This window comes from Microcaecilia unicolor, chromosome 3, assembly GCF_901765095.1.
Source record: "Microcaecilia unicolor chromosome 3, aMicUni1.1, whole genome shotgun sequence".
In the NCBI taxonomy this organism is placed as follows: domain Eukaryota; kingdom Metazoa; phylum Chordata; class Amphibia; order Gymnophiona; family Siphonopidae; genus Microcaecilia; species Microcaecilia unicolor.
Window position 1 is genome coordinate 86,458,503 of NC_044033.1, and position 27,390 is coordinate 86,485,892.

A 27,390-nucleotide genomic window follows, 5' to 3' on the forward strand; every position below is an offset into this window, starting at 1 on the left:
GAAAAACTGCTTCCTAGATGGATCCTTATGTAACTTTTGAGGTACAAAGAGTGGTAAAGTAGTGGCAGTGTACGAGGTTTAAAGTGTAGAATGGCAGTCTTTCCGTAAGGTCTACCACTTCTTTGATCTTCTCTCTGATGAAACATCTTTCACTGCAAAGGCAGACCTCCAAACCTTTCCTGCATATCCTCACAATGGCCTGAGGCCTGCAATTAGGAGTGTCTATTGCCATTAACTGTGGCAGATACTCTTGATGCAATTCGAAAAGCATCAAAGGTCATACAGACCAGATGTTTCTACATTCTTCATCTAGCAGTATCAGGTGATAAAACTCTGCTTGGTGAATTAGCAAACCCCTTTAAGGATTGGATCAGCCAACTTTAAGAGTGTTGTTGGGGTCAGCTTCAAGAATTAAAAACAAAGAACTGAAGATTGTATCAACAGCCAGGAGTTTGGAAATGAATAAACATGTTGCTATTTTGCAAATTTGCACAACGTTTATCAGATTAGAGGCCGTTTGTGAATGAACGATCTATAGTAGTCAACAACATCACAGGTGGACTACTGTTAATAGTTTGTACCATGGGACAACTAAAACCCAATTATGGTATTCAAAGTTAATTCAGGATATGGTTGTGCAGCCAATCATGAGAATCGTAACAGAACATTTTATCACAATCCTTCAATCATTACATTAGCAACCGACTGAATTTAGAATCAAAATTTTAAAATTCCAAGCCTTCTCAACTTTTATTTTCTAATGGTCATCACTTTCTTACATCCTTGTTAGTTCCTTATGCTCCAGCCTGTAATCTGTGCTCATTCCAACATGCTTTATTATCTGTACCTAATGAGGTAAACTGCAAGGTACTCAGAATCAAGTTTTTGCTTTCCAAGCGCTTAAATTTTGGAAATTTGTTACCACTGACTCTTTTGAGTTCTCAGAAAGTGACAAAACCCTAGCTGTTCATGGAGATATTTAAGAAAGGATTAGGAGATGCAGGTAGTAGAATACAGAATCTGAGTGGTGTTATGGCATTCATTCTGTCTCTTGGGGTTTTATATTATTTATGTTGGTTTTATTTTATGCTGATTTGTTACTTAATGGATATATCTGAAATTGTATCATTTATATATTGTTACAAATTTAAATAATTTTGTAACTTGCCTTAACAATTAGTAAGGCATGTCGTTAAATTAAAAGAAATACTTTTAGTAAGAAGATGTGCAGTTGGAGTTTGTTTTATTACATTTGTACCCTGCGCTTTCCCACTCATGGCAGGCTCAATGCGGCTTACATATTGAATACAGGTACTTATTTGTACCTGGGGCAATGGAGGGTTAAGTGACTTGCCCAGAGTCACAAGGAGCTGCCTGTGCCTGAAGTGGGAATCGAACTCAGTTCCTCAGTTCCCCAGGACCAAAGTCCACCACCCTAACCACTAGGCCACTCCTTCATAAGATGTGCAGTTGGAGTGTAGTGCTCCAGTAATACTTTTCCAATTATGTTCCCGAAAATCATATCCAGGGAACATCAAGATGTAGGTATTCAACTCTTCACCCCTTTTAGGGGGAATTTCAGTACATTAAAAAACAAAACCTGAATTCCAGTAGTTGATGCTAGTCAGCACTCATGTCTGCACAATAGAGTATAGATTATCTGAGGAATAACTATGACCAAAAGTAACTGGGGCATGTGAAATCCCTTAGCTATCTAGATACAAAACTTCCAGGCCACCTTCTTATCAACTGATATTGAAGGCTTCTAAATAGTCTTTTGAAGAATGGTGTGATGATATCTATTCCTGGGAGGCAAAGGTTACTTGCAGATGAGGTTGCTTTAAACAATGTTTAACCTCCTGTGCTTCCCAACCTTTACAGTGACTAAAGCATTCATAAGCTGTTTTATATTTATTTTGGTAAGGTGAAAATCTGAACCAAATACAATCACATCTCTAAAGACATATTTCTCAAAGGCTGCTACCATGGATGAATGTATCAACTAAAATTAACAGAATTTTATGAAAAATATCAATGCTACTGCCAGCTAGAGTTGGAGGTCACATGCCTTCCACTAATACCATAAATATTGGTGCAAAATGATTTCATGAAATGAGTGCAAAGTACATCATTAATAATATCCTTTTCAGAAACCTATCCTTCCCATTATAACAAAACTATCAGTGACCTCTTGGATGGCTAATTCCAATGGAATTCAGTGCATACTGAGTAACTAACCTACAGGTAACGCTCAAATCAGACCATGTATCCACATGAACAGCTATCAACAAATCCTATCCATAAACAGAAAGGATGTGACCAAACAAACAAAAAACACCCCAACAATTAAGCATTATATTATTTCTGTGCTCTATTGAGTGATTAAAATAAATTTACATGTGGGATTACATTAAACATTATGTGCTATCCAATGGATAGGTAAGCAATGCTGGATGTGGTGAAAATTTAGGCCTAATCATTCAGACAAAAAGGAAAAATGGCAGTTAGCTCCACAATGTTTTTCCTTGTATTTATTCAAAAAAGTAAGAGAAGATAAAACAAAACTTGTCCAGGAGTTTGTAAAGCTGAATATTACATTACAAAATAAAGATTTTTACAATATTAAATAATTCAGATTATGCCAAAAAACATGTAATACTGTAAACTCAGTACAAAATGTGAATACAATTCTATTTTTTTATTTCTTTATTCAGCTGAAGCAGAAAACCACAAGGCCACATTCTCTCTTTGTCAAAGGAATAAGAGAGCAAAGGCTGAAAGTGTGTGTTCATTTTATAAGCATGTATTTTCAGTGTGCAATGACACTGCTCCCAGCTTAATCATCAAAAAACATAGGTCTGACATTTTCATACAAGTTAATGAAGTCCAAACTAGAGGTCATTTTAGATAGCAACATCAGCCATTTGTTCTTTAAGTATAACAATTTAGCACTCTATATATAGCTCTACATGTTACTATCTACATATAAAAAATTATAATGTGCGATTAGAGTAAAATAATTAATAGTATTGGTCTCTACTCTAAAGTCAACAGGTGTGAAAAAATTATTTTCATGGGAATAAACATGTACATCAAGTATCAGTTTTGTAACATGAGAAAAAAAAAGTTGCAGTAAGCTTTTAGGGCGCTTTCTCTTACCCTCTATTAGCAGACTGTGAAAGAATACCTTGTAATAGTGTACCTTTTTGCCAAGGTGGAGTTTTTTTTTTTGTCACGCTCAACTTCAATTGCTTTTCCTAAATAGGTCTGCATATAATCATTCAAAATGCTCTCTCATCTTCAATTAAAAAAAATACTTAGAGTAATTTTGATTGGGACAGTTGCTATCTGCTTAATTACACACTGAACTCTGACTACTGATACAGCCTTAAACCTTTTGCATTTCATACAAACTTACAAGCTAAAGAAAAGGACTCAATCCTTACCCACTAGGATCAAGATTCAAATGAAGAAGTGAGGGAGCGAGTCAGACTACAGTGGAATAAAGAAAGTGTTTCTCTTGTTTGTAGGAAACCCATATCAAGCGATCATGCTTTTAGTACATTGTCAGAAGATTAGATTGCTGGCTTTAGCACTCTGCTGACCTGGGATGGAGGTGGTGCTGAGAGAGCTACTGTCATCCACGGGCCCAAAGAAATCAAGGTTCAGAAGAGTGGAACCTCCACTAGCTTGAAATTCAGTGACCATGTTGGTAGGCAGCCATATAGAAGGTAAGCCAGGGGAGGGGTTTATGTGTAAAAAGGGGTAAGACACACACTTAAACATGCAAGTTATCATTAGTACTCAGTACACAGTTTAAAGCGGATATCAAAACAATGCTTACAGTTTTAGCGTGTGATATCTGATGATATTAACAATGTAATTCAAATGTACATTTCTTCACAAATGTTGTAAGCAACTCAATACTACTTAACTTTTTAATTAGAAAGAAAACATTTATTTCAATCAAAAATGGAAGAGATTCAGACAGAACAAGAAAAGAAATGCTTATTCCTATTAAAGGGAAACAATACTACTTCATATAATCAATAAGTCCATAATCCTTAATTTTTCTCTGAAATACTACCACTTCTCACTTGAGATATTAACATAGAACCCAGATCCAAGAACTGAAAAGTGATTTGCTATGTAATTGAGTAATTTGTTTTTATATCAATTAGCTAAAAAAAATTTAACTTGTGCTGAAAGGAAGGCACTGAGGGGGAGATGCATCAAAGTCCCCAGTAACATCCACTCATTATTTCTACCTCGGAAAAAATTACCGAGATGGAAATAGTGAGGGATGCTCAAAACAAATCACATGCAAATGAGCTGCATGGACTTTTACCGTGCAGCTCAAGCCAGCGCATTCGCAGGGCAGCCAATCCCTAAGTGTGGCTACCCAATGCATGCCCAGAACAGCCCTCCACAACATTCCTATGGTTTTCATATATGCATACATGCTGCGTATATGAAAGCCGTGGGCTTTTTTTTTTGTTTTTCTAAACTTCTGCTCCGGCATGTGTGTAGCTTTTTGTTTTTGATCGCTGCCACAGCTCTCCCCATCCCTGATCTCTCCCCCAGTACACTTGAAAAGCTGTCCCCCAGCTCTTCAGATGGAGCAGTGATTGTGAGGGAGAAGGGTGAAGCAGGAAGGAGCGGCAGAGGACCCTGAGCGGCTGATGAGCACCTGTAACAATGAAGAACCACCAGGACCAACAGCTCCAGATCTCCCATTAAAATTTCCATGGTAAAGTGTGAGGAAAGGACCTGGGAAAGGATCCAGGCAGGTACACCTCCGGGGGTGGGGTCCAACTACAAGTCCCTGGTGCCTAGGAGAAAAGGAGTCACTCCACTCTAGAAGTATAAGGATCTCCAGAGGCTAGGGGAGGAAGAAGACTACTGGTCCCAGGAAACCCAGCAATCCATGAGGGAAAAGGAAACTACAAGTCCCAGGATGCAGAGTGAGAAGAGAGGGAATGGTTAATGAGAAATAATCAGGGTGCAGAAGAACAGGTGGGGAAGATAAAAGGAGAGGATTTAATGGACTGGGAGGTGGTGAGAGAAGAAGGAGAGGAGAGACCAGTGGAGGAGCCAGGGGAAAATGAACCCATGGATCTGACTGCAATGGCAGAGGTATAAGGTAAAAAGCTAAAAGGCTTGATAGCCAACCTGGTCTCAAGGCTGAGAGAGGGTGGGGGCAGAATTAAGCAGCTGTTCCAATCATCAAAAGGAGGGAGAGTGGGGGAAGGCAGGAACTTTTCCCAGCAGTAAGGGCTGAGCCTTAGGGGGGCAGTCCTTTACCCCCAAGACTAGGCTTGGAACTGTGACCTGAACAGTACTTTGCTGGGCCTGAACTGTGATATGAACAGGACTTTGCTGGGCCTGAACTGAGATGTGAACAGGACTTTGCTGGGCCTGAACTGAGATGTGAACAGGACTTTGCTGGGCCTGAACTGTGATGTGAACAGTATTTTGTTGGGGCCTGAGCTGTGTGAGGAACAGTGCTGTGGCGGAGGCCTGACCTGTGATATGAACAGTACTTTGCTGGGGTTTGAACTGTGATGTGAGCTGCCCTTCTCTGGGATAGGGGAAGGTCTGGTGTCCCTACGGAGAAGCCAGGAAAGACCCTTTTTTTTGGAAGTGATGTACCTTGCCTTGTCCATACAAAGGTGAATAAACCCAAATTTGAAGTACATTTGCATTCTGGTTGTCTGGAGGGGTTACGGGGAACTCGTGGACAGCTCTGGGAATTACACCCCCAGGGATAGAAGCCCTGTTGGAGAGGACCCTGGGACCACAGGGTGACAAAAAGTAGGGGCTGCTTCTGTGCATCGCTCGGAAATGGCTGTGCATTGCTCAGAATGCACATTTGAATGCTTAATACCTCATTTAAATAGATTAGCATAGGATTCCCATTCTCTGCTGCCCCATATGGTAAAAAGCATGCTTGCTAAACCAATTGGAACTGGTCTAGAAAGCAAGTTGCTGACTCACTAAGTTTGATGCATCTCCCCCCGAAATCAGTGTTCTCATTCTTAATAGTAAGCTGTACTGTTTCCCTTTAATGCCAAAACAAAAGCCAGAAACAGGATACATTTCAAAGAAGTTGTTCATCAAAAGAAGGCACAAGGATTTGACAGATGTAATAAGACACCACACAACAGTAAGAGAGGTCCATCCAGGCTTCCCTTCCTAGCCAGGTTATCCATTCCAGCCAATTCTACATATCTGTGAACAGCACTGGGAGGCAACTGATATGCAGCAGACAGAAGCAATCTGAACAACATATAAAACAGCACACAGGACACTGGTCAGTGTGAGAAAACATGCTGCTCTTGGGTAAGGACAGGAATCAACATTGTGAATGATTATCCTCTTTCATCATCCAAAATAGTGAATGGTCAAAAAAACCCGCAGAATATAAAAATCGATAAAGTAAAAAAAGTGAAACTAAACCATTTTAATTGTTATGTGACCTCACGGTGGATTAATGCTTTTATATAATTTTGATTAGATGTAATCCTGGTGCTATCATCAGAAAAAAAAAGGGGGGGGAATGGGGAACTTGATTTTCACTTCTAAGATTTTTAAGTCTGATGTCAAAATAAATTGAAAAACATTTTTTATAGTATGTGGGGTAAGGACTGTTCTTCCAGTCACCAGTCACTGAAATGCAGTTAACATTTGGTTTTGTAATATACGGATAGTCAGAAAACAACTGCTTACTGAGAAAAAAAATACATTTGAAATAAATACTACTGAACATAAATCACTTCTCAGGATGGTTTAAGTTTGCACTAGAATCAAAATTCTTGCTCCTCAGATGTCCATTAAAGACAATACAATTTAAGTGTTCTGCCCCAATCTGTATCTTACATCAGTCTTCCTTTAGTCTTAAAGGCCAGAGGTTCTATCTAGTTTTTGCAGGATGATAACTAATCAGAAAGAAAGCCTGAATTTCCAAAGATAAGAATAAGAAGTAATAAAATCAGCAGAGAGAAGTCTGTCTGAACTGTGTAGCTTTCTTAGCTGTAGCTCTGGTGCTAGAGGCTCTACGGAGAGACGTACCATCTAGAGGGTTAGTAAGGCCACTGCTACTCCAGTCAAACTGGACAGGTGGAATAGTGTCCTGTAGAGAGAAAGGAAAGTTAGTATGCCACATCGACAATGTTGTCAAATAAAGCATTTTTTAAACATTGACTTATGGATTGCCTTTCACACAATTAATCACAACAATGTGGTATACACAAATCATTCAAAAAGTGCACACACAGAACATTCATGACATGCACACACAAAAAACTAGTTCAACAGACAAGAATAGTTCATCTCGGGTTAGAAACCCTAGTAGATAGGTATCATTATAATATAGGCAAATCCCAAAACTTTTATTAGTAAAACTGTTTTACATATATCCTGCAGGTCTTTGCCATTATCTGTAGACAAATTACAGTACGTCCTAATAAAGGCAAAATGTTTTAACCATAGGGTCCAACTACACATGCAATATCCAGTGCTACACAGTGCAATATTGCTAAGAATTCCAGTCCAGACTCAAATACCAGAAGAGACCAAATTATCTCACTGGATTGACTAATTCTGGCCTTCTGAGTGCCTAAAAAGGAGGAACCTAGTGGTCAGAGCAGCAGGGCTGAGAACCAAAGAAGCCAGGCCCAAATCCCACTGCAGCTCCTTGTGATCCTGGGTGTCACTTAACCCTCCATTGCCTCTGATACAAACTCTTGGGGGTCAGGGGTGGGGTGAAGGAGGGTCAGACAAGTACATATCTACCTGTATATAGTTCACCTTGAACTACCAATGAAAAGATGTGAGCTAACTGCCAAATAAAATCAAATAAAAACAAACTTATGAAGGAGTTTGCTGTCATCTCCTGAAGTTGTGTTCTCAAAGAACACTTTGAGGTGTATTTTCAAAGCATTAGTAACCTATGAAACTTTGTAAGTCTAAGTGGTTTGAAAATGATCCCCACTGTATTTAAAATTAAAATTTTATTAAAATATATATGCTACAAAATAGACATGATCATCTGAACATCACTAGCATAACATCAGAGAAGTAACAGCATGTGTTTATTGTAATAATTTAACTGTCTTTCATAAACAGCAAAGTGGTGTACCTTGTAAAGGCACTTCTATAACTGGGCATGTGTAGTTGTGTGTGCCTCACAGTAGCTCCTACATGCCTAAGTGCCCTGTTTACTATGGTATGCTAGCATTTTTAGCGAACGCTAGACACACACATATGGGTGTCTCTAGCATTAGTACAGGCTAATTTTTAGCATGCATTAAAAATGCTAGCGCACCTATAGTGTTGCTTAGTAAACAGGGTCCTAAGTGTGCTATGCGTTATCTATAAGATAGCACATATGTGCTATGGCAAGTTATTGCAAGGAGGCATACACATGAGTGGTGCATGGGGGGAGGGGGCAAAGGCATGTCTTCAACATAAAGTAACATCTAGAATACTAAAAGTTACACACATTGCATGGTGCTCTTGGGTGTGCCCACTTACACCAGCTGTAGACCTGGCGTAAAAGGTCATGCCTAAATTTAGGTACGCCAATGTAGGTTTCTGCTAGTATTCTAGAACGGAATCAGGGCACCCAGAAGCTGTAATAGAAGAGGTGCCCTGTTATAGTATTGCCTCCATAAATAAAATAGCCTAAATACATAGAGAAAAAAACCCAGCAAGATGTACATAATTATACTATACAACTAACTTAAATATAGATAAATGAGAAACAATGAAGAAGTTCTTAACTATTTTCACAAATACACACAAAGGTAACTGTTTTATACTTCACCATATATTTCAAATCTAGCTTTTGCTACAATTGTTATCAGTGAAGCTCTAAAAGTTCTGGGTAAACACACAAAAGTTTAGAATACATTTACTTGACCTTCCTTCAGATAAATCAGGAGTCTTTTCACTTAAAATGCAGTAAAAATGTGCAGATACTATATGTTAGTTGGCTACCATGTAACATGGATGCACTTAACTCCTTCCACTGAGAAGTGGTGTTAAGCAAAACTGCCGTGGGAAGTTGCAGCAGCCATTTTTACCTTTGAGCTGGCAGAGGTAGGAGTGACTGGGGATTGCTCCTGCCCCAACAAAGTCACTAGACCACCAGGGTTTGTAATAGGCACCGGTGGGAAAGGGGGAGGGGTTTGGTTTCACAAGGCCGAATATGAATTTTGGGCCACTTTTGGCATCGAAATCAACAGTCGCCCTCTAGCCCCTTCCCCAACTCTTTCCATTCTAAGCAGTTAAGGCTAGATCCTATCTATGGCACCTCAAAATTCCACATGGAAAAAAAAATATGCCTAGGTGTAAAGTATGCCTAAATTTTATGGAATAGGCTTAAATTTCCACACAGTATATAGAATTATGCCGAGCACCTCTCCACAAGACCAAATTTAATCAGGGCCATTTACACCACGTTTTACTTGGCATAAATCCCAACTCTTAAACTAGGCGCACAGCGGGTGTATACAACGCACATAGAACACCCATGCCCCGCCCATGGCCATACTCCCTTTTCAACTATGTGACTCAGAATTTATGCATAGCGAGTTCTGTGCGTAAATCTTAATTAATGCCAATTAGTGCTAATTGCTTGTTAATATCCAATTGACAACGCTGCTTAGCTTGTTAACCAATTAAGTTACACGCATTGTTATAGAATATGCTTCAATTTTCACGTGGAAATTAAGGCATGATATATAGAATCTGGCAGTTAATGTGTGAATTAGTGCATATCATATGTCAAGCCACCGCAGCCACTTAGTGCAGCCGTGTGCTAACCAAACGCACTAATTCACACATAAAATGCTTAACACACTTTAATTAAAAAAAAACCCTTAGCATTTTGTCATGTCAACAGATTGGTCTGGATTAGTAAATTCACTGGTCTGAGTTTAATTTAATTTTGCATTTATACCCGCTTCACTGACAAGTTCTAAGTGGTTTACATTTAACAGTATGTTATCAAATGATTAGCTAACATTAATTAGTAATACGTTACAGTGGAACTATTCAGTATATTTATTTATTGTTTATTTATTGCATTTGTATCCCACATTATCCCACCTCTTTGCAGGCTCAATGTGGCTTACAATTCGTCATGGATACTGGAAATAGAAGAGAATATACATTTGGTTTTACAGAGGGTTTTGGGTTACATGGTGGTGAAATACATGATTGTGTTAAAGCAAAAGACATTATAAGACATTTCTGGATATATTAAAGATTGTACAGTTACACGTGTTGATCTTTGTGATATATCTTGTCGAAGAGATAAGTTTTCAATAGTTTAGGGAAATTGGTCAATTCATGGACCGTTTTCAGGTTACGTGGCAACGCGTTCCACAGCTGCGTGCTCATATAGGAAAAGGTAGATGCGTACATTAATTTGTATTTCAGACCTTTACACTTGGGAGGATGCAGATTGAGGATTGTGCGAGAAGATTTTATTGCGTTCCTGGGTGGTAGTTCTATTAGGTCTGATCATGGATGATTTTATGGACTACGGTACAAAGTTTGAACGTGATGCGTAAACAATATTACATTACATCTTATTAACTAGCTAGACATTGTTGAGCATAATTGTTTACGTAAGATCATATTTAATACGAAACTTGATAGTCTTTGGAACTCATTCTATAATGTAGTTGACAGAATTACAAATAAAGATGAATCAAATCTGAAAGTAGACATTAAAGGAAAAGCATTTTTGCTACTCTAGTCATGGTAGAATAGTTTGCCTTTCTTCACAAGCAGTTTGAGAGCAAATGTATTCACAGGAGGCACAAGGGAGGTGAGAAAGACAAAGCGCTGCTGTTCATTATTTAATGCCTAAACATAGAAATAAACAGACATTCGGAAAATTGCATTTTCTTCACAATTTCCTTTCAGAAAATAGTTACTTCTGTGCTTGTTCTGTCTTTAAGCTAATATGCCTGCTGGAATAAATACAATTCTTTTCTTTCCCAGACTGTACTTTCCTCTTCCTGTTTCAGCTGTCTATGCTAGTACTGTGTTTGCCTTGGGCATAAACTGCAGAGCTGGGTGAGAATGCACTTTCCCCATTTACCTGGAACTGGTCAGCTGTACAGGTGCTCATATCAGGTGATACGGAGGGAGTCTGGCCTATTGACGCTATCTTTTCTGCAGCAGATACTGGTTTCAAAGGTTCTTTGGTGGGTTCCAACATACCCTGAAAAAAAAAATCATACTATCAAAAAAGCCACAGAGAGTGGAAAGGAAATGAAGCACTTCTAGCATTTTCACTATCAACTGTATCTCAAAGTACTTTGCGAAAGTTGATACAGGGAAACAGAAAAAATTTATGAGGCAGAAGACAGACTGGTGGTGTGAAATAAGATGATAAATGGAGGAAAAGTTAGAACATAGGGAGGCTGAAAGATGTGCTTATACAATATGACAGTGAAGGTATTCAAGCTCAGTGTAATTTAACAGAACTTGCATGACCTAAAGACCTATCAACACAAAAAATACTGAACAGAAAATGGCTGGTGGTCAAGAGAAACAATTATATGCATGTCTTCTGGTTTGTTTAATAACCCTTTGAATATTACACATTTTTGGAGCCTTCCCCAGCACTGGATTAGCCATTTTAGTCAAGTTTTAAAATAGTGTTATTAGTCAAACTCCTCAAAACAGCAACTTGTCTGTTCCTTGTTTCTAGGACTTCCTTTTTGGGTTTTATATCTATTAGTGTTCTGTACTTCATCCTATATTTTTAATCTAGCTTTTGCCAAAACTGAAAACAATGAAACTCAAACTTCTGGGTAAACACAAAAGTTTAGAATATATTTCCTTATCTTACTGACCTATAAATGCATTCACTCTACCTCTTCACTCGTCTCTCCCTCCGCCCCCCATCGGGTACTCCGTTCTGTGGATAAATCTCTCGTCTCTCCCCTTCTCCTCTACTGCTAATTCCAGACTCCGTTCCTTTTATCTCGCTGCACCTCACACCTGGAATAGACTTCCCGAGCCTGTTCGTCTAGCCCCATCTTTGGCCGTTTTCAAATCCAGACTAAAAGCCCACCTCTTTAACGCTGCTTTTGACTCCTAACCACTACTCACTTGCCCTTTACCCTTTTATCCCCACTTCTTTAATTTCTTTACCTCTTAGTTGTTCTGTTTGCCTGTCCTATTTAGATTGTGAGCTTTTTGAGCAGGGACTGTCTTTTCATATATGGTGTACAGCGCTGCGTATGCCTTGTAGCGCTATAGAAGTGATAAGTAGTAGTAGTAGTTATCTTCCTTCAGATAAATTAAGAGGTCTTTTTCCTTAAGATGCAGTAAAACTTTGAAGATACTGCATGTTAGATACCATGCATTATTGCCCATGGCAGAGAACACTGATGCACTTAACTCTATCCATTGAAAAGTGGTGTTGAGACAGGGTATGTGGGAGCTATTTTAGTCCGGGCCTAGTGCCAGAAGCATCTTGCACCGGGGAAACAAGCGTCTCCTTGTCGTGCTGATGAAGGACCAAGGCAAAGGATCACTCCTTTGTGCAGACTTTGGGAGGGCTTTGTTTAGCTCTCAAGGATCTTTGCTGATTTAGATTTCAAGCATAACACCAGGTATAGTCTTATTTCCTATTTGGTCAAATGATGGCAGTGTATTCTATTCCTGTTCTACTTATTCTGGCAGGAACAACAAAAAGAACGGAAGATAACCAAGATAGACCAGATACAAATTACAAAGAGTAAGAGCACCAAAAATCTTTTTATTAGGACCCTACACGGTCCGTGTTTCGGCCTATAGGCATTCGTGTCTATGCTTGATATCAGTTAGCACCAGCGTTTGTATCTCTTATTCCATGAGAATTCTGGAGGCACATATGTATACGTCAATTTGAAGACCCCTGAAGAAGGCCGGTTGGCCAAAACACGGACCATGTAGGGTACTAATAAAAAGATTTTTGGTGCTCTTACGCTTTGTAATTTGTATCTGGTCTATCTTGGTTATCTTCTGTTCTTTTCATTGTTCCTTGTGGTTTTTTACGGGAGATTTGGACCTTCTTTTCGTTGGTTCTACTTATTCTGGCAACTATGGCATCTTATCAGCTCTTAAGTGTGTATCTAGACAAAAAAGGATTTTAGTAAAGATACCACTGGATAGTCTTACGAGTGTCTAAGCAGTACAAAAATATTAAGTTATTACTTAATGCCCACTCAAACTAAATTTTTACCATATTTGACTTAGGGGTATGTTTACTGAAGTATGTTAGCGTTTTTAACGCGCCTGTAAATTTAAGGCATGTTAAACGCTAATGCACCTATACATTTCTATGGGCGCATTAGCGTTTAATGAGCGTACACCATTTACACGCGTTAAAAACGCTAATGCGCCCATAGCGCCGCTTAGTAAACCTAGCCCTAAGTAAGAGAAGGTAACTATGATATTGCTTCTATCACTGAATCTTGGTTGCTTATCGAAGATGCTGTTATTTTAAAACAACTCTGCCTTCCAGGTTACCATGCTATGCCACAATCTTGCTCGAATAAGATGGGAGAGGGGTTATCTTATTTAAAGAATCCGCTTTGAACTTACATAGGGGAGTTGGTGAAATGTAAGTACCATTACTAAACAGGAATTACCTGCTGTTCCAGGATTAGAGTTTTTAGTGGTAATGTCACCTGTTGATAATTTAATACTCTTTTATTGCCCTCCCAGATTTTTATCTTAGAACATTCTTTTGTTATTGACTTGTTGGTAAATATTAACTTAAAACTGTCCAATACTATCATTTTGGGTGAATTTAACCTTCATGTCGATGAGGAACAGAAAAATGATATTGTTGCTGATTTTTTACAAATTTGTTTTACCAATTTTATCTATTCTTGGATAGCAGCAAATTGTTCAAGATATAACTCATAGGAATGGACCTCAATTTTGTGGACAAGAAATTTTCAGATTCTCAGATGTATATTAAGGATATTAAACCAGTTCCCTGGTCTAATCACTTTTTGATAGAACTTCTTATTTTTTTTTACATGGAATGCTAATACTATGTATATAATATCTGTATAATATTATGAAAGGCATGACGACTATGAATCTGCAATGCTGAAATCTCCTGTAAGTCCTAAACCTGGAAATATTGAATTAATGAATGCTAATCGATGCAGTTGACCTTTGCAATTCTGCCTTTCCAGAGGCATTGGATGAAATTATTTGTCCTGTTTGTCCTGGTTAGATTGTAAGCTCTGTCGAGCAGAGACTGTTTCTTACATGTTCAAGCATACAGCGCTGCATATGTCTAGTAGCGCTATAGAAATGATAAGTAGTAGTAGTAGTTAAATTGATCCCATGAAGCCAAACTTTGCAAATGAAGTTGTACTGATCCTAGGTTTAATAATGAGTTGAAAAATAGTAAGACGTTTGTCAAAGTGAGTGTGAATGGAGAAAATATCCCTCAAAGATAACATTATGTACAGCAATGTAATACTGTTACCTTACTTGTGAAAAAGCAATACTCTAATAAGAGGATTGAACTGGCTACTTCTCAATCAGAAGAGCTTTTTGCAATGGTTCACAGGTTGAGTAGTTTAGATCCTCAGAGACATAAATCAATGAAACACATCTTTTGTGATGATTTTTTAAAGGATTTTGTGAAAAAAGATTATTCCATAACTCGAGACCGACTCATTGGAGTTGCCACTGGAAGTGGCGTGTCCTCTGATATTGATCAACACTGGTCCACCTTTTCTAAAGTGAATAAAGAACAAATTAAGGCCATTTGTGATAGAACTAACAACTCATATTTGATCCGTCATCCTTCTGTTGTAAAGGATTTGAAAGAGATCTCTATAAAGCCGCCATTACTTAAAAATGCTATTCTCAGGAATGCAGGGAATTATAGACCTATATCCTCATTCTCTTTTCTGGATAAAGCTAATTGATTGAATAATCAAGTTTTTAGATAAACATCAAATTCTGGAAAATTACCAATTTGGATTTAGATATCTGCTGATTTCTAGATATCATTCGGGCTGGTTTTGATAAAAGATGTGTTTCTTCTTGACTTCCCTTGATATTTCAGCAGCTTTTGATTCAATTCTTTTGCAGCAATTGAGAGCAATTGGTATTAGAGGCATAGAAGAATGGTTTTCCTCTTTCTTCGGGGACAGGTCTTCCTTTGTTGATTCCCGTTCCGGTGATCCTCAAGGATCTGCTTTATCTGCTACCTTATTCAAAATCTTTCTTCAACTATTATATGTGTTTTTGAGAGGCCTACAGTCCTAGATATATGCTGACGATATATAATCCTTTTTAAGACTGAAAATCGATGGTGGACAGCATTGATTTGTTATGCTTATATTTGAAAACTATTACCCAATGGATGAGGCCAAATCATTTAAGTTAAATATGACCAAAACACAAATTATGTTTGTCAGGTTATCCTGTCATAGGCACTTCTAAATCTTTCGTCATTGTTGGTGGGGAAACTGCAATTGTCGATAAGATTTGAATACTTGGTGTAATTCTCAATTCAGCTTTAACCATGAAAAATCATGTGAAAAAGAGGGTCAGTGTTATTTTCTCAAAATTTAGACTGATTAGATGTTTAAGGGATTACTTAACTCAAGACAATTTCAGAATGGTTATTCAGAGTATCATTGTACCACACTTTGATTAATGTAATAGTTTACTTGTAGGTTTACCTAGGAAGACCCCTAGGGCTTTGCAGATAGCTGAAAATGCCACTGCTAGGGTATTGTATGGTATAGCTAAATTTGACCATATTTCCACTACTCTGTTACACATACACTGGTTACCCATTTATTTTAGAGTACAACATAAGATACTATTGTTTTGGTTTTTTTTAAAGGTTTTAACAAACAATCTAGCGTGCATCCCTACCAGCCACCTACCAGCCATCTAGGTTTCCGAAATATGCCTCTTCAAATCTATTGGCTGTACCTTATTTTTGGTTAGGCAATTAAATGAGTATAGAGCTTTGATTATTTACACTGCAAGACCAAAACTCTGGAATGCTTTGCCTGCCTCTTTGAGATCAAGGAGGAATTTGGATCTGTTTAAAAAAGCCTTTGAAGACTTTTCTATTTCAGCATGCCTTCAGTAATAAGCTAGATACTGATGCCAGACCTTAGTGTGTAAGTATGAGCACCTTATTTTATTTTACACAGTAACATAGTAAATGATGGCACATAAAGACCTGAATGGTCCATCCAATCTGCCGTCACACTCATTATCAAGTCATGATTAAACCAACAATGAATGTGATATACTTGATCATTGCCTCTCTTTGGCATTTCTGCGCCATAGACTGTTGAAGTCCGTCCAGACTTGTCCTTAGTTTCCAGCTACTGAAGTTGCTGTTAAGCCCACTCCAGCCTATCGAAATCCACCTTGTCAACTGCACAACACAGACCATAAAAGTCTGTCTGGCACTGTCTCACGTTCCAAATTACTGAGTTTGTCAAAGCCCTCTCCGGCCCATCCTAAACTGGACTGCCATATACGAGACCTTAATTTTTCACAGCCAGAGTCACCATCTAAAGCACCACTTGACCAGCAAACACACATGCAACCATTTAAGTTTTTTTGTTTTTTTTTAAATACCATTCATTTTCTAATTATAGATCCTCTGTGTTCATCCCATGCCTTTTTGAATTCAGTCACTGTTTTTTTTTTTCTCCACCATCTCTCTCAGGAGGGTATTCCAGGTATCGGCCACCCTCTCTGTGAAAAATAATTTCCTGACATTACTCTTAAGTCTACTACTCTGCAACCTCAATTCATGTCCTCTAGTTTTACTGTTTTCCCTTCTCTGGAAAATATTTGTTTCTATATTAATACCTTTCAAGTATTTAGACTTCCATATCATATTTTCCCCGTCTCTCCTCTAGGGTATACATATTAAGGTCTTCCAGTCTCTTCTGATATGTCTTTTGGCACAACCCCATACCATTTTTGTCACCTTCCTCTGGCCGCTTCAAGTTTTTTTTACATCCTTAGCAAGATACAGTCTCCAAAATTGAACACAATACTCCACGTGGGGCCTCACCAACGACTTGTACAGGGGCATCAACATGCCCTTTCTTCTGCAGGTTATGCCTTTCTCTATACAGCCTCATATCCTTCTGGCTATGGCCACCACCTTGTCACACTGTTTAGTCACCTTTCAGATCCTCAGATACTATGGTCCCTCTTCCTGTCTGTGCATATCAGCCTCTTATTTCCAAGCATATACAGCTCCCTTGGATTTCTACTCCCTTATGGGCTGATGACCAGAGCGCCTGCCATGCCATTAGAAGAGGGAGCCACCGCACCTGCCGAAGACAGAGCTCCCTACCCCAAAGAGTCCTGTTGCTGAGACGACAAGTTGGAATAAGCGGAACAAATTCCCTCTGCCAACTTCTGTGCCCTACACTGGGGACAGCACTCAACTGTCTCAGAGGAAGCCGCTATGAGGTACTCACCACTATCAAGAAGAAACCCCCCCCCCCCCACCAAATCACCTAAAGGCATCCCTGCTCAAATGAAGACCTGGAGCTGCTCACTGCATTGCTGCTGAAACACCGCTTATTGTCCGTTTTATTGTTGTTGTTTTTTTTTAAATCTTCAGGCGCTTTATTTTTTTCTTAAAAGAGGAAGGAGACAAGTACAGGGTGGGGGTGGGGGAGGGGAGAGGGAACAAGAACCACTCGGGCCCAGATGCACTAAACATTAACGACCCTTTAATGACCCTTTAACGATGAAAATTTCCATCGTTGCATGCATTATAGGCCTTTTTCGGAAGCCGCTAGCAGATAACGAAAACGGAATGCAAACTAGTCACTTCCAATTCAAACGTGAACAATTAGCAATGCACTAACCATACCGACGATTACAACGAATCACTTACAGTCTGAAATTTTACGTGAGCTCAGACCTGTCGTCTCCTTTGCTGCTGGGCCCGCCCCCTGGCTGATGTAAGTAACCTACGTCAGACAGGGGCGGGCCCAGCAGCAAAGGAGACACGAAGACAGTGAAGATGCAACAACTCGGCGTTCTTCTTGCCCGTGCAGCACCTTAGAGAGTTGAAAGACGCTGTGCGGGCCCGGTAGGAAGGAGGGGGGCCCGGTGGAGGGGGGGAGCGGCGGCCACGATCTCGGGGGGGGGGGGGGGGGGGGGGGGGGGGGAGCACGGGGGCAGAGAATGGTGGGAGGCAAAGCTGGGAAACAGGAAGGGAAAGGAGGGGTGCCGGGGCAGCCTGAAAGTTTCTAAAAATCCCAAAAAGTTAGTGCTTTTTATTTTGAATTGATGATTGGTTTGGATGCAGGGGGGAAGCAGGGAGCACTGGCATACTCGGGTGGGGATGGGCGGGGGCAAGCACGTACGTGAAGGATGCTCTTGACGAGCGCCTTTGCCCCATCCCAAAACACACGTGTTTGTGTTTTGGGTTTTTTTTTTTTGTAGTTTTGACATTTGTGGCATGCGCAGAGCAGCCAGCATAATGCTTGGCTGCTCTGCGCATGCTTTAGGGGCCGATCACGGATGGGGATTACACAGGTTTGGTGCATTGTACTTTACAGTACCGCACCGAACTTGTGCGACTTGTTTTTTTGGTGCATTCTTCGTTTTTTAAAAATCGTTAGGGACTTTAACGTTTTAGAGTTTGTAACGTTTGTTTGATGCATCTGGGCCTAGGTGTTTCCGAAGCTGCACAGACTAGCCACAGACCTCCCCAGCTCAACTAAGCCCAGAAAGTCGATCCTGGAGAAGTCGTCAGAGACGTACACACTACCTACTGGGAGGTGACAATGAGCATCAGGGCTTAAGACACAGTGCAACACTGTGTTCTCCATCTCCACCTGCGGGTTGATGGGCATAACCCTCTTGTCCTGGATTGATCTGTTGCCACATTAAGGAACTTTTCTAATTTGGGATTCTATCAGGTACTTGTGACCTGAATTGGCCACTGTTGGAAGCAGGATAGTGGGTTAGATGGACCAGTAGTCTGACCTAGTATGGCTATTCTTAGGTAACACGAACTTGGTGGTAAGGAGCACCAAGCTCTTCACATGGCTGCTGGAGCTCACTGCCTAAAACATAGCTTTCACCGGTAGCACCTCCAGTTCTGCTCACAGGTCTGCAGCTCACTCTCCTCCCCCCCCCCCCCCCCCCCCCCACCTTGGACTTAGCATCTGTCCCCTCAATCCTCTCTCCCCCCCCCCCCCCACCAGTCTACTTTAAAGGTGGTCTTCTGTAGGTCCTTGGCAGTGGCAGTATGGCATATAGGCTGCTTGCAGTCTGCTCTGAAGTTTTTCCTCTGGCTTGTCCTGCCACCTCTGACATAACTTTGTTTTTCTGCATAGGTGGGAAGGGTCAGAGGGAAAGATTCAGACCAAGCTGCAGGCAGCCTATGTGAAACGCTGCCACTGCTGGGGATCAACGGAAGACCACCTTTAAGGTAGAGGGGAGAGGGAAGTTGAAACACCGGTGGGGGGGGGGGGGGGGGGGAGGGAGTTGGATTGTGCCAAGAGGTTAAAAGTGGAAGACAGCAGAAAAGATGTTTTCAGGAGACGTGATTTTTTTTTTTTTTTAAATCATGATTTACAACTAATATATTAATCAAAGACTTAACTGCGATTCATTTGCAGCCCTACTTTATATCTGTACTGAAAATTAATTTACTAGCTTAAGAGAGCACCAAAACTTACTACTTTAACCACAGAGTCATTTTTCTCTCCCTGTTCTGTTCTTGCCACATTTGCTGGTGTGCTTCATGCAGCATCCCTGAGTAGTTGTCTTTTTTACTTAGGCCTCCCTTTATATTCTGCCTGTCATTGTCTCCCAATGAATGTTTTATTCTTTTATTGTATATCATTTAAGTAAACTTTTCTTTTATAGGAAGTATATCAAATACACTAACCACAAAATATTTACTACAAATATGTCCCAATTTTGCCAATATTTTCCCAGTGGGCCCTACTTGTGAAAAAGCATACAGAAGCACAAATTCTAGCAACTTTTTGCATTTCAGAGTGTTATGTATATTACATGTAAAGGGCTATTTGCAAGCATGACATTCAGTACACCCGCCTCATGGTGACTTGCTCCAGGTCATAACAAGTGGCAATAGTGGAAGCAGGGCTCTCATCTGAATTAGAGGTCGACAGTTTTGGTTTTGGCACCAAAACTGACCCAAAATCCTCCTCAGGCCTACATTCTAAAAGGCTCTAGTGGTCTAGTAGTCTCTTCAGGACAGAAGCATCCCAAGGCGCTCCTGCTCCAGCTGGCTGAGATGTGAAAATGGTGGCCGCAACTTCCCACGGCAGCCTCACCATTTGGGGATTGAAAACCGGCATGGGCAGGAACAATCCCTAGGAATGTCTCTGTGCAGAGGAAAGCTATTTTCAGTCAACCCATTTTACCCCACTGTGCCACAATTTGTGCAGGTAAATGGCTTTGAAAATTGTCTTCTTGGTGTACACAGGCATTTAAAGGTATAACCTGCAAAGTAGGAAGCTATGCATTATAAACTTATTACAGTACTTACCAGTCCTGCAGCATACATGGGTACTATAACAGGCTGCTTTTTATTGCCTGTAAAAAGCTGTAAAAAAAAAAAAAAAAGACAGACACTCATTCCATCTAAATCTGCAAAATATATACCATATTACAAAAATGATCTCTGAAATGTGGTTCCATATAGCTTCCATTTTAAGTCCTTCACACAAGCCACAGAGCTCTAGTGAAAACATCTTAGAAATATTTGAAAGCCAGCTAATTTTAACTTTGTTCTAATAAAACTTACAGAAGTACAGTAGTTCTGTAGGCAACAAAGACATGCAAATGTACAGGATGCTGAAAAAGTATATATTTCCACAGTTGCTAATTTAAAAGGTAAAGTATTTCTAGAAACAGCAGCTAATCTAGCATTTTTCTGTATACTTACAATATTCCTTGTATCGATTCCCAGGGAGCATAAGAGCTTTTTGTTGCTGTGGGAGCCACCCCACTGGTACCTCAGCCCATGACTGTCATGGATATCCTGCAGCTCCGTCCACACATGAAACAGCTCCCTGTGTGGCCCAACACAAACCAAGTCATCCCAAGTGACCAACAGGACTCAATAGTGCTACAACCTATGCCACTTTTAATGATATAGTGTACATAACAATTAGACTTTTATTCACAAACACTAATGTTTGGGGACCTAAAATTACCACAGTGCTCTCACAACAATTAGTATTCAGACTTCTAATTGGAAAATGAAGCCCACATCAGACAGGAGAGGGTCTACTTAAGGTCTCATCAACCTTCTAATTAATATAGAAATTTGTAGCAAGTGCAAGCAATAACCATCATGATTAGCTGTCTGGTTTAGGCATCAACCACAGAAAGGAAAATGGAGACTAATAAAACTTCCAGGTATTCACAGGACAGAAATAAAAAAATGAAAAAAAAAATCTAATCCCCTAACCGGTACAATGTCTTTTACCAAGACAATACAAATAATGCACACAATTGTCAGTTCAAAATAGCTTTCACAGTCAAATGTAACACATACTTCACGTGATCTGAATGCTACACAACGCATCTGAATTTTATATTTATAAATACAAAGAAATCCAAATGTGTCATGCAGCTTTCAGAGAACATGATGTAGATTTTATATTTGACTCAAAACTATTTGTATATAGCTAGCCTTCAAAGACAGTTTCTAACACATCAATTCATTTGCTCAATATACTCCTTGATTAAAGGAAATCAAATTGCATGTTAGCAAATGGAATGTGATATTGAAATGAATTTATCATTCATTAACTTTTGCTTACAAAATGATTATGTATCTACAACAACCACAAGTAACATTTTCTTTCCCTGTACCTTTCTGTACTCTTCTTACCTGAATTTATATAAATTGAATCTCTGCAAAACAAACTTTCTGAAGTTATTCTCTCCTAAATGGACAGATAAGAGAACGGATGTGGTTTTGCTGTGTTTGATATCATTTATCCAACAATTCAGGATGCATTGTGGCAAACAAACAAAAAAATTGGCTGGAAAGGGAGGGACTACTACTACTACTAAACATTTCTAGAGCGCTACTAGGGTTACGCAGCGCTGTACAAGTTAACAAAGAAGGACGGTCCCTGCTCAAAGGAGCTTACAATCTAAAAGAACGAAATGTCAAGTTGGGGCAGTCTAGATTTCCTGAGTAGAGGTGTAGTGGTTAGGTGCCGAAGGCGACATTAAAGAGGTGGGCTTTGAGCAATGATTTGAAGATGGGCAGGGAGGGGGCCTGGCGTATGGGCTCAGGGAGTCTGTTCCACGCATGCTGGGCCTATGACTTCCACTCTAAGCACTGCTATTAGCAAAGCTGCCTGCACAAGCTTCAAGTTTATTAAGATTTACTATCTCGCCCAACAGAACATGCCATCTGGGCAGCTTACAATCTAAACGTGAAGAGGGGATACATTATTCAATGCATAACAGTAGGGAAAGAAGGTGAAACTACAATCATTGAGAGGACTAAGGTGGGGGAGGGGGGAAATATACATAGGAGGTTAACCTTCATGTATTCCAAAGCTGTGTGGTCAGTCTCACACAGTCATCAGAAAAAATGGCTGGGAAAAAGCAGTAGTTTAGGAATAAGCATATCGAAACAAAAAAGTTTTAACAGTTGCCTTAAACTGAGTTGGAGATGATGTTTAGGGCCTTGTACCGAAAAAAATGGAGCATCTAGTATGTTCATGATCGATCTCCCTGTAGGTTGGTACATTAAGCCCATTTTGATGTGCAGACCTACGAGCTCATGAAAAAAGATAGGCTGGTTTATCAAGGGAACAAATCTTGAAAACCAGAAGTAATATCTTAGAAGTAATTCAGTTCCAAATAGGTAGCCAATGAGCTTTTTAAAGATAGGGATTGCCAAGCTTTTTTAATTTTTTTGGCAAAAAGCTAGCACTATCACCTGAAGATTTCCAGTGTATGATATTCATGTGTAGGCCAAAACAACATGGCCTACCTCCAACGTTTTCACCACCCTGCCCCGTCTGCACTCACTATAACTTGGAACTTTGGAACATAACCCAGAGAACATCCTTCTGCTTCCTGCTCTAGCAACTCCCTTCCCAAGTAGCCTGTGGGAAATAGGAAAACAGAGGGTAAGGCAGAAGCTTAAGCAGAAAGCACAGAGCAAAGAACAGCTACTCTGCACCCTAGTCCAGCTCCTCCTCTCCCATTTCTCCCCCTTCCCCAGAAACCTGCAGAGTACACCAAGGAATGTCCAATCCTCCAATTGGCCAATCTGCCCCTGCTCACAAACTGCAGAATGGTAGGGAGACTCAGAAGATTAGAAATGACGCTGTATCTTGTGGTTGCTGTTCTCTCTTTTCAGAGCAACACCACACAAATTCCTGAACTGAATTTCAGAAGTTCCATTTAATACAGAGGAAGTTCTTAAAAGTGTACAGAAAGGTACAAGGGACAAAAATAAATTGCAGTTATCTCCCTTCTAAGTAGGGCTATTTAGTTCTTGTCTTCAAACTGGTTGAAGCTCTATTATTAAGTAGGGTGAGGCAGCTGCCTCCGGTAGTAAATTTTGGGGGCATTAAAAAAAGCCCCCCAAATAACCCTGCAGTGGCTGCCTCACTATGCTTCAGCATGGGAGGAGACTATTTGTGGTTTTCTCCTCCTTCACCCAAGCAAGCAGGATATAAGTGGGGGTGGGGGAGAGAATGCAAAAACAAAAAAAAGCTTCCCCATCCTGACAAGAGAAAAGGGTGGCAGAAAAAAATAGTGTGGGGCCTTGGAGCCTATGTCCATGCTCAGTATTTGTTGATTCTGCCCCTCTAGCATATGAAGTCATGTCAGAAGGGGTGGGGCCAGAAGATGAAAGACTAAGCATGTGCTCGGGCTTCAAAGACTGGCACTTCCATTTTCTGTTTCTGCTGCAGACTCAGGCATGTCGTGGCGGCACAGAAAGGGACATGAGAGGAGATGTTAGGGGGGATTATGAGAGGGAAGAAGAGGAGAAGGGTGAGGTGGAAGGAAAGATAGGATATACGGGACATGGGTAAAGCAGAAGGGAAAATCAAGGGAGATGCTAGGAAGGGGGCAGGAAGGGGCAAGAGAGGAGTTGCTAGACACAGAGGAAGGGAAGAGAGGAGAGATGCCTAACAGGGGGTGGGGAAAGGAACAGACAAAGGAGATGTTGGACATGGGTGGGGAAGGGATGGAAAGGTATACAAAGATGCAGTAAAGAGAGAACTTGAATACAAGATGGTGAGGAGGGATGACATTTGAATGGACTGAGAGGCAGGAAAATAAATGGAAGAAAGCTGAGCATAAAAGGTCAATGTTGGAGACTGAAATAGGGAGGAAATGAAAAAGACAGGAGGAGAGAAATGAAATGAAAAAGACAGGAGGAGAGAAAAGAAATGGCAAATGGATAGGAGGCTGGACAGAGAGGTAAGAGACTGGAACAAAAATGGTTAGAAAAATAAAATCGCCAAACAGAAGCAGAAAAAATTTATTTTCCATTTAGTGATTGGAATATGTCAGTGTTGGGAATTGATATCTGCTAACTTTATATTTTGCAGAGTACAGGGGGACATGTATGCAGTCTGGGGTTTCTGGTTAATTTTTGTCTACATATTTCTACTTTAAGTTTGTGGTCATTTATCCTGTGTTTGAAGAGGGGCTATTTATCTGTGTTCTGCTTGTATGATCAAGGCCACGTAGTCTGTTAGCAATGAATGTCTACAGGATTCAGTAGTAATTGGCCTGTTCTGTTTTCCCAAAAGGGCTCACTGCAGTAGGTTTAATGCTGCTTTTTCCTAGGAAAATCCTTGTTGATGCCGTTATGGAATGGCAAATTTGTTCAATAGGTCTTGAGTGACTCTTGTAGTGATAGGGCAGAAGTCGCAGGAGGAATGTGAACGATTACAGGAGGACCTTGCGAGACTGGGAGAATGGGCGTGCAAGTGGCAGATGAAGTTCAATGTTGACAAGTGCAAAGTGATGCATGTGGGTAAGAGGAACCCGAATTATAGCTACGTCTTGCAAGGTTCCGCGTTAGGAGTTACGGATCAAGAAAGGGATCTGGGTGTCGTCGTCGATGATACGCTGAAACCTTCTGCTCAGTGTGCTGCTGCGGCTAGGAAAGCGAATAGAATGTTGGGTGTTATTAGGAAGGGTATGGAGTCCAGGTGTGCGGATGTTATAATGCCGTTGTATCGCTCCATGGTGCGACCGCACCTGGAGTATTGTGTTCAGTACTGGTCTCCGTATCTCAAAAAAGATATAGTAGAATTGGAAAAGGTACAGCGAAGGGCGACGAAAATGATAGTGGGGATGGGACGACTTTCCTATGAAGAGAGGCTGAGAAGGCTAGGGCTTTTCAGCTTGGAGAAGAGACGGCTGAGGGGAGATATGATAGAAGTGTATAAAATAATGAGTGGAATGGATCGGGTGGATGTGAAGCGACTGTTCACGCTATCCAAAAATACTAGGACTAGAGGGCATGAGTTGAAGCTACAGTGTGGTAAAATTAAAACGAATCGGAGAAAATTTTTCTTCACCCAACGTGTAATTAGACTCTGGAATTCGTTGCCGGAGAACGTGGTACGGGCGGTTAGCTTGACGGAGTTTAAAAAGGGGTTAGATAGATTCCTAAAGGACAAGTCCATAGACCGCTATTAAATGGACTTGGAAAAATTCCGCATTTTTAGGTATAACTTGTCTGGAATGTTTTTACGTTTGGGGAGCGTGCCAGGTGCCCTTGACCTGGATTGGCCACTGTCGGTGACAGGATGCTGGGCTAGATGGACCTTTGGTCTTTCCCAGTATGGCACTACTTATGTACTTATGTACTTATTTGTTCTACAGATCCCGAAGGACAGTTGTAGGTTTTTTTTAAAATTAATTAATAATTTACCTGCTACTGGAGAGCGATTATGTTGCTGTTACTGAGATGAAACCACAATTAGACCTCTTTTGTGATGAATTCTATAGGTCAATGACTTAAGTTCTGCTCTACACCCACTGTTGTGTGTGGATGCAGAATAAGTATCTGCATATAATATGTAAACCACTCTGACTGTAACTACAGAAAGGCAGAATATTAAATCCCATTCCCATTCCAATATATCTTTACATTTAACACTTTGAGGGTGTAGAGTCAGTATTTTTTTTGTATTAAGAGTTTCAGGCTAAATTACTGAACATTTTTTTGTTGAATACAACCAATGTTATCAATTTTTTTTCTAGCGTATAGTCTGGGAATATAAGTTGTGTTCTTTTTTTCCTTGGCGCACTTGACTGACCATTGTTCTGAGTAAGGGACCTCCTTGCCCTTCTCGCTGACCAAATTTTGTGAAAAGGCTTCAACTCTGATTCTTGTACACTGTTAGTTTGTTCATCATTTATATATGCTCATTTATATGAGCATATTTCATTTTGCTCCTTAGACCCATTTCCTGCATAGTTATTTCATAAACGTTCAGATCCAATGTTATCTTGGTTGTTGGTGATTACTAATGCCTTGCTAACAAAAGGTTGGCTTCCAGTGTGCTTACTGGAAGCTATGGTCACTACTATTCTTAAGAAAAAGAGTTTGGATGAGAATGATTTGGCGAACTACCATCCAGTTTCATATCTGCAGTTCATGCCCAAATTGACTGAAAAAGAGGCCATTTCAGAAATGGGACTTTTTTTATTGAAAAATGTCACTGTTTGGATAAGGCGCAAGCAGAATTTAGGAAGAACAGTAGCACTGAGAACTATGCTGGTATCAATTATAGACAATATGGAGAATGTATAATACATTTCTTTCCTGTAGTTCTACAAGATCAAAATTATCAGGTAAGGCATAATTTTCCTTCCTTAGAATCCACATCAGACCAGTCCACAGATATAGCAAAGCAGTGCTCAAAAGGGTGAGACTAGAAAATTGAAGAGCAAGAAAATGCCCTATGATGCTTTCCCATCTAAGGACCTAGAGGAGCCATAGAATCCAGAACCAGGCTGCAAACTGGAAAAACAACCTTAAACGCCAAGGAAGTTGTGCCAACTAAAAAAGGGTACATGTATTAATGTATGCAAATTACATTCAAAAGGGGAAAATGATAGTGATAGGAGTGTACTACCATCCACTTGGCTAGGATGGACAGATGTAGAAATGTTATCAGAAATTAGGGAGGCTAACAAAAGGGGAAACACAATAATAATGGGTAATTTCAATTACCCTGATATTGACTGGGTAAATGTAACATCAGGGCATGCTAGACAGGTAAAATTTCTTGATGAAATCAAGGACTGCTTTATGGAGCAGATGGTACAGGAGGTAATGATGCTGGGGCCACATGA

At 40.2% G+C, this 27,390-nt stretch overlaps 1 protein-coding gene across 3 annotated transcripts in view; it reads right to left on the reverse strand.

The window, feature by feature from the left end:
- AFTPH (aftiphilin) overlaps positions 1-27,390 on the reverse strand; it is a 133,339-nt gene that overhangs the window by 23,058 nt on the left and 82,891 nt on the right. For 2 of the 3 annotated variants that reach the window (XM_030196139.1, XM_030196141.1), the window contains exons 4-8: positions 20,972-21,098; positions 20,573-20,629; positions 11,117-11,239; positions 7,072-7,132; positions 3,606-3,689 (exon numbers count right to left, since the gene is read on the reverse strand). In XM_030196139.1, coding sequence (XP_030051999.1) covers positions 3,606-3,689; positions 7,072-7,132; positions 11,117-11,239; positions 20,573-20,629; positions 20,972-21,098 — 452 coding nt within the window. The remainder of the gene's footprint in view (positions 1-3,605; positions 3,690-7,071; positions 7,133-11,116; positions 11,240-20,572; positions 20,630-20,971; positions 21,099-27,390) is intronic. The other variant, XM_030196142.1, reaches the window with a different exon arrangement.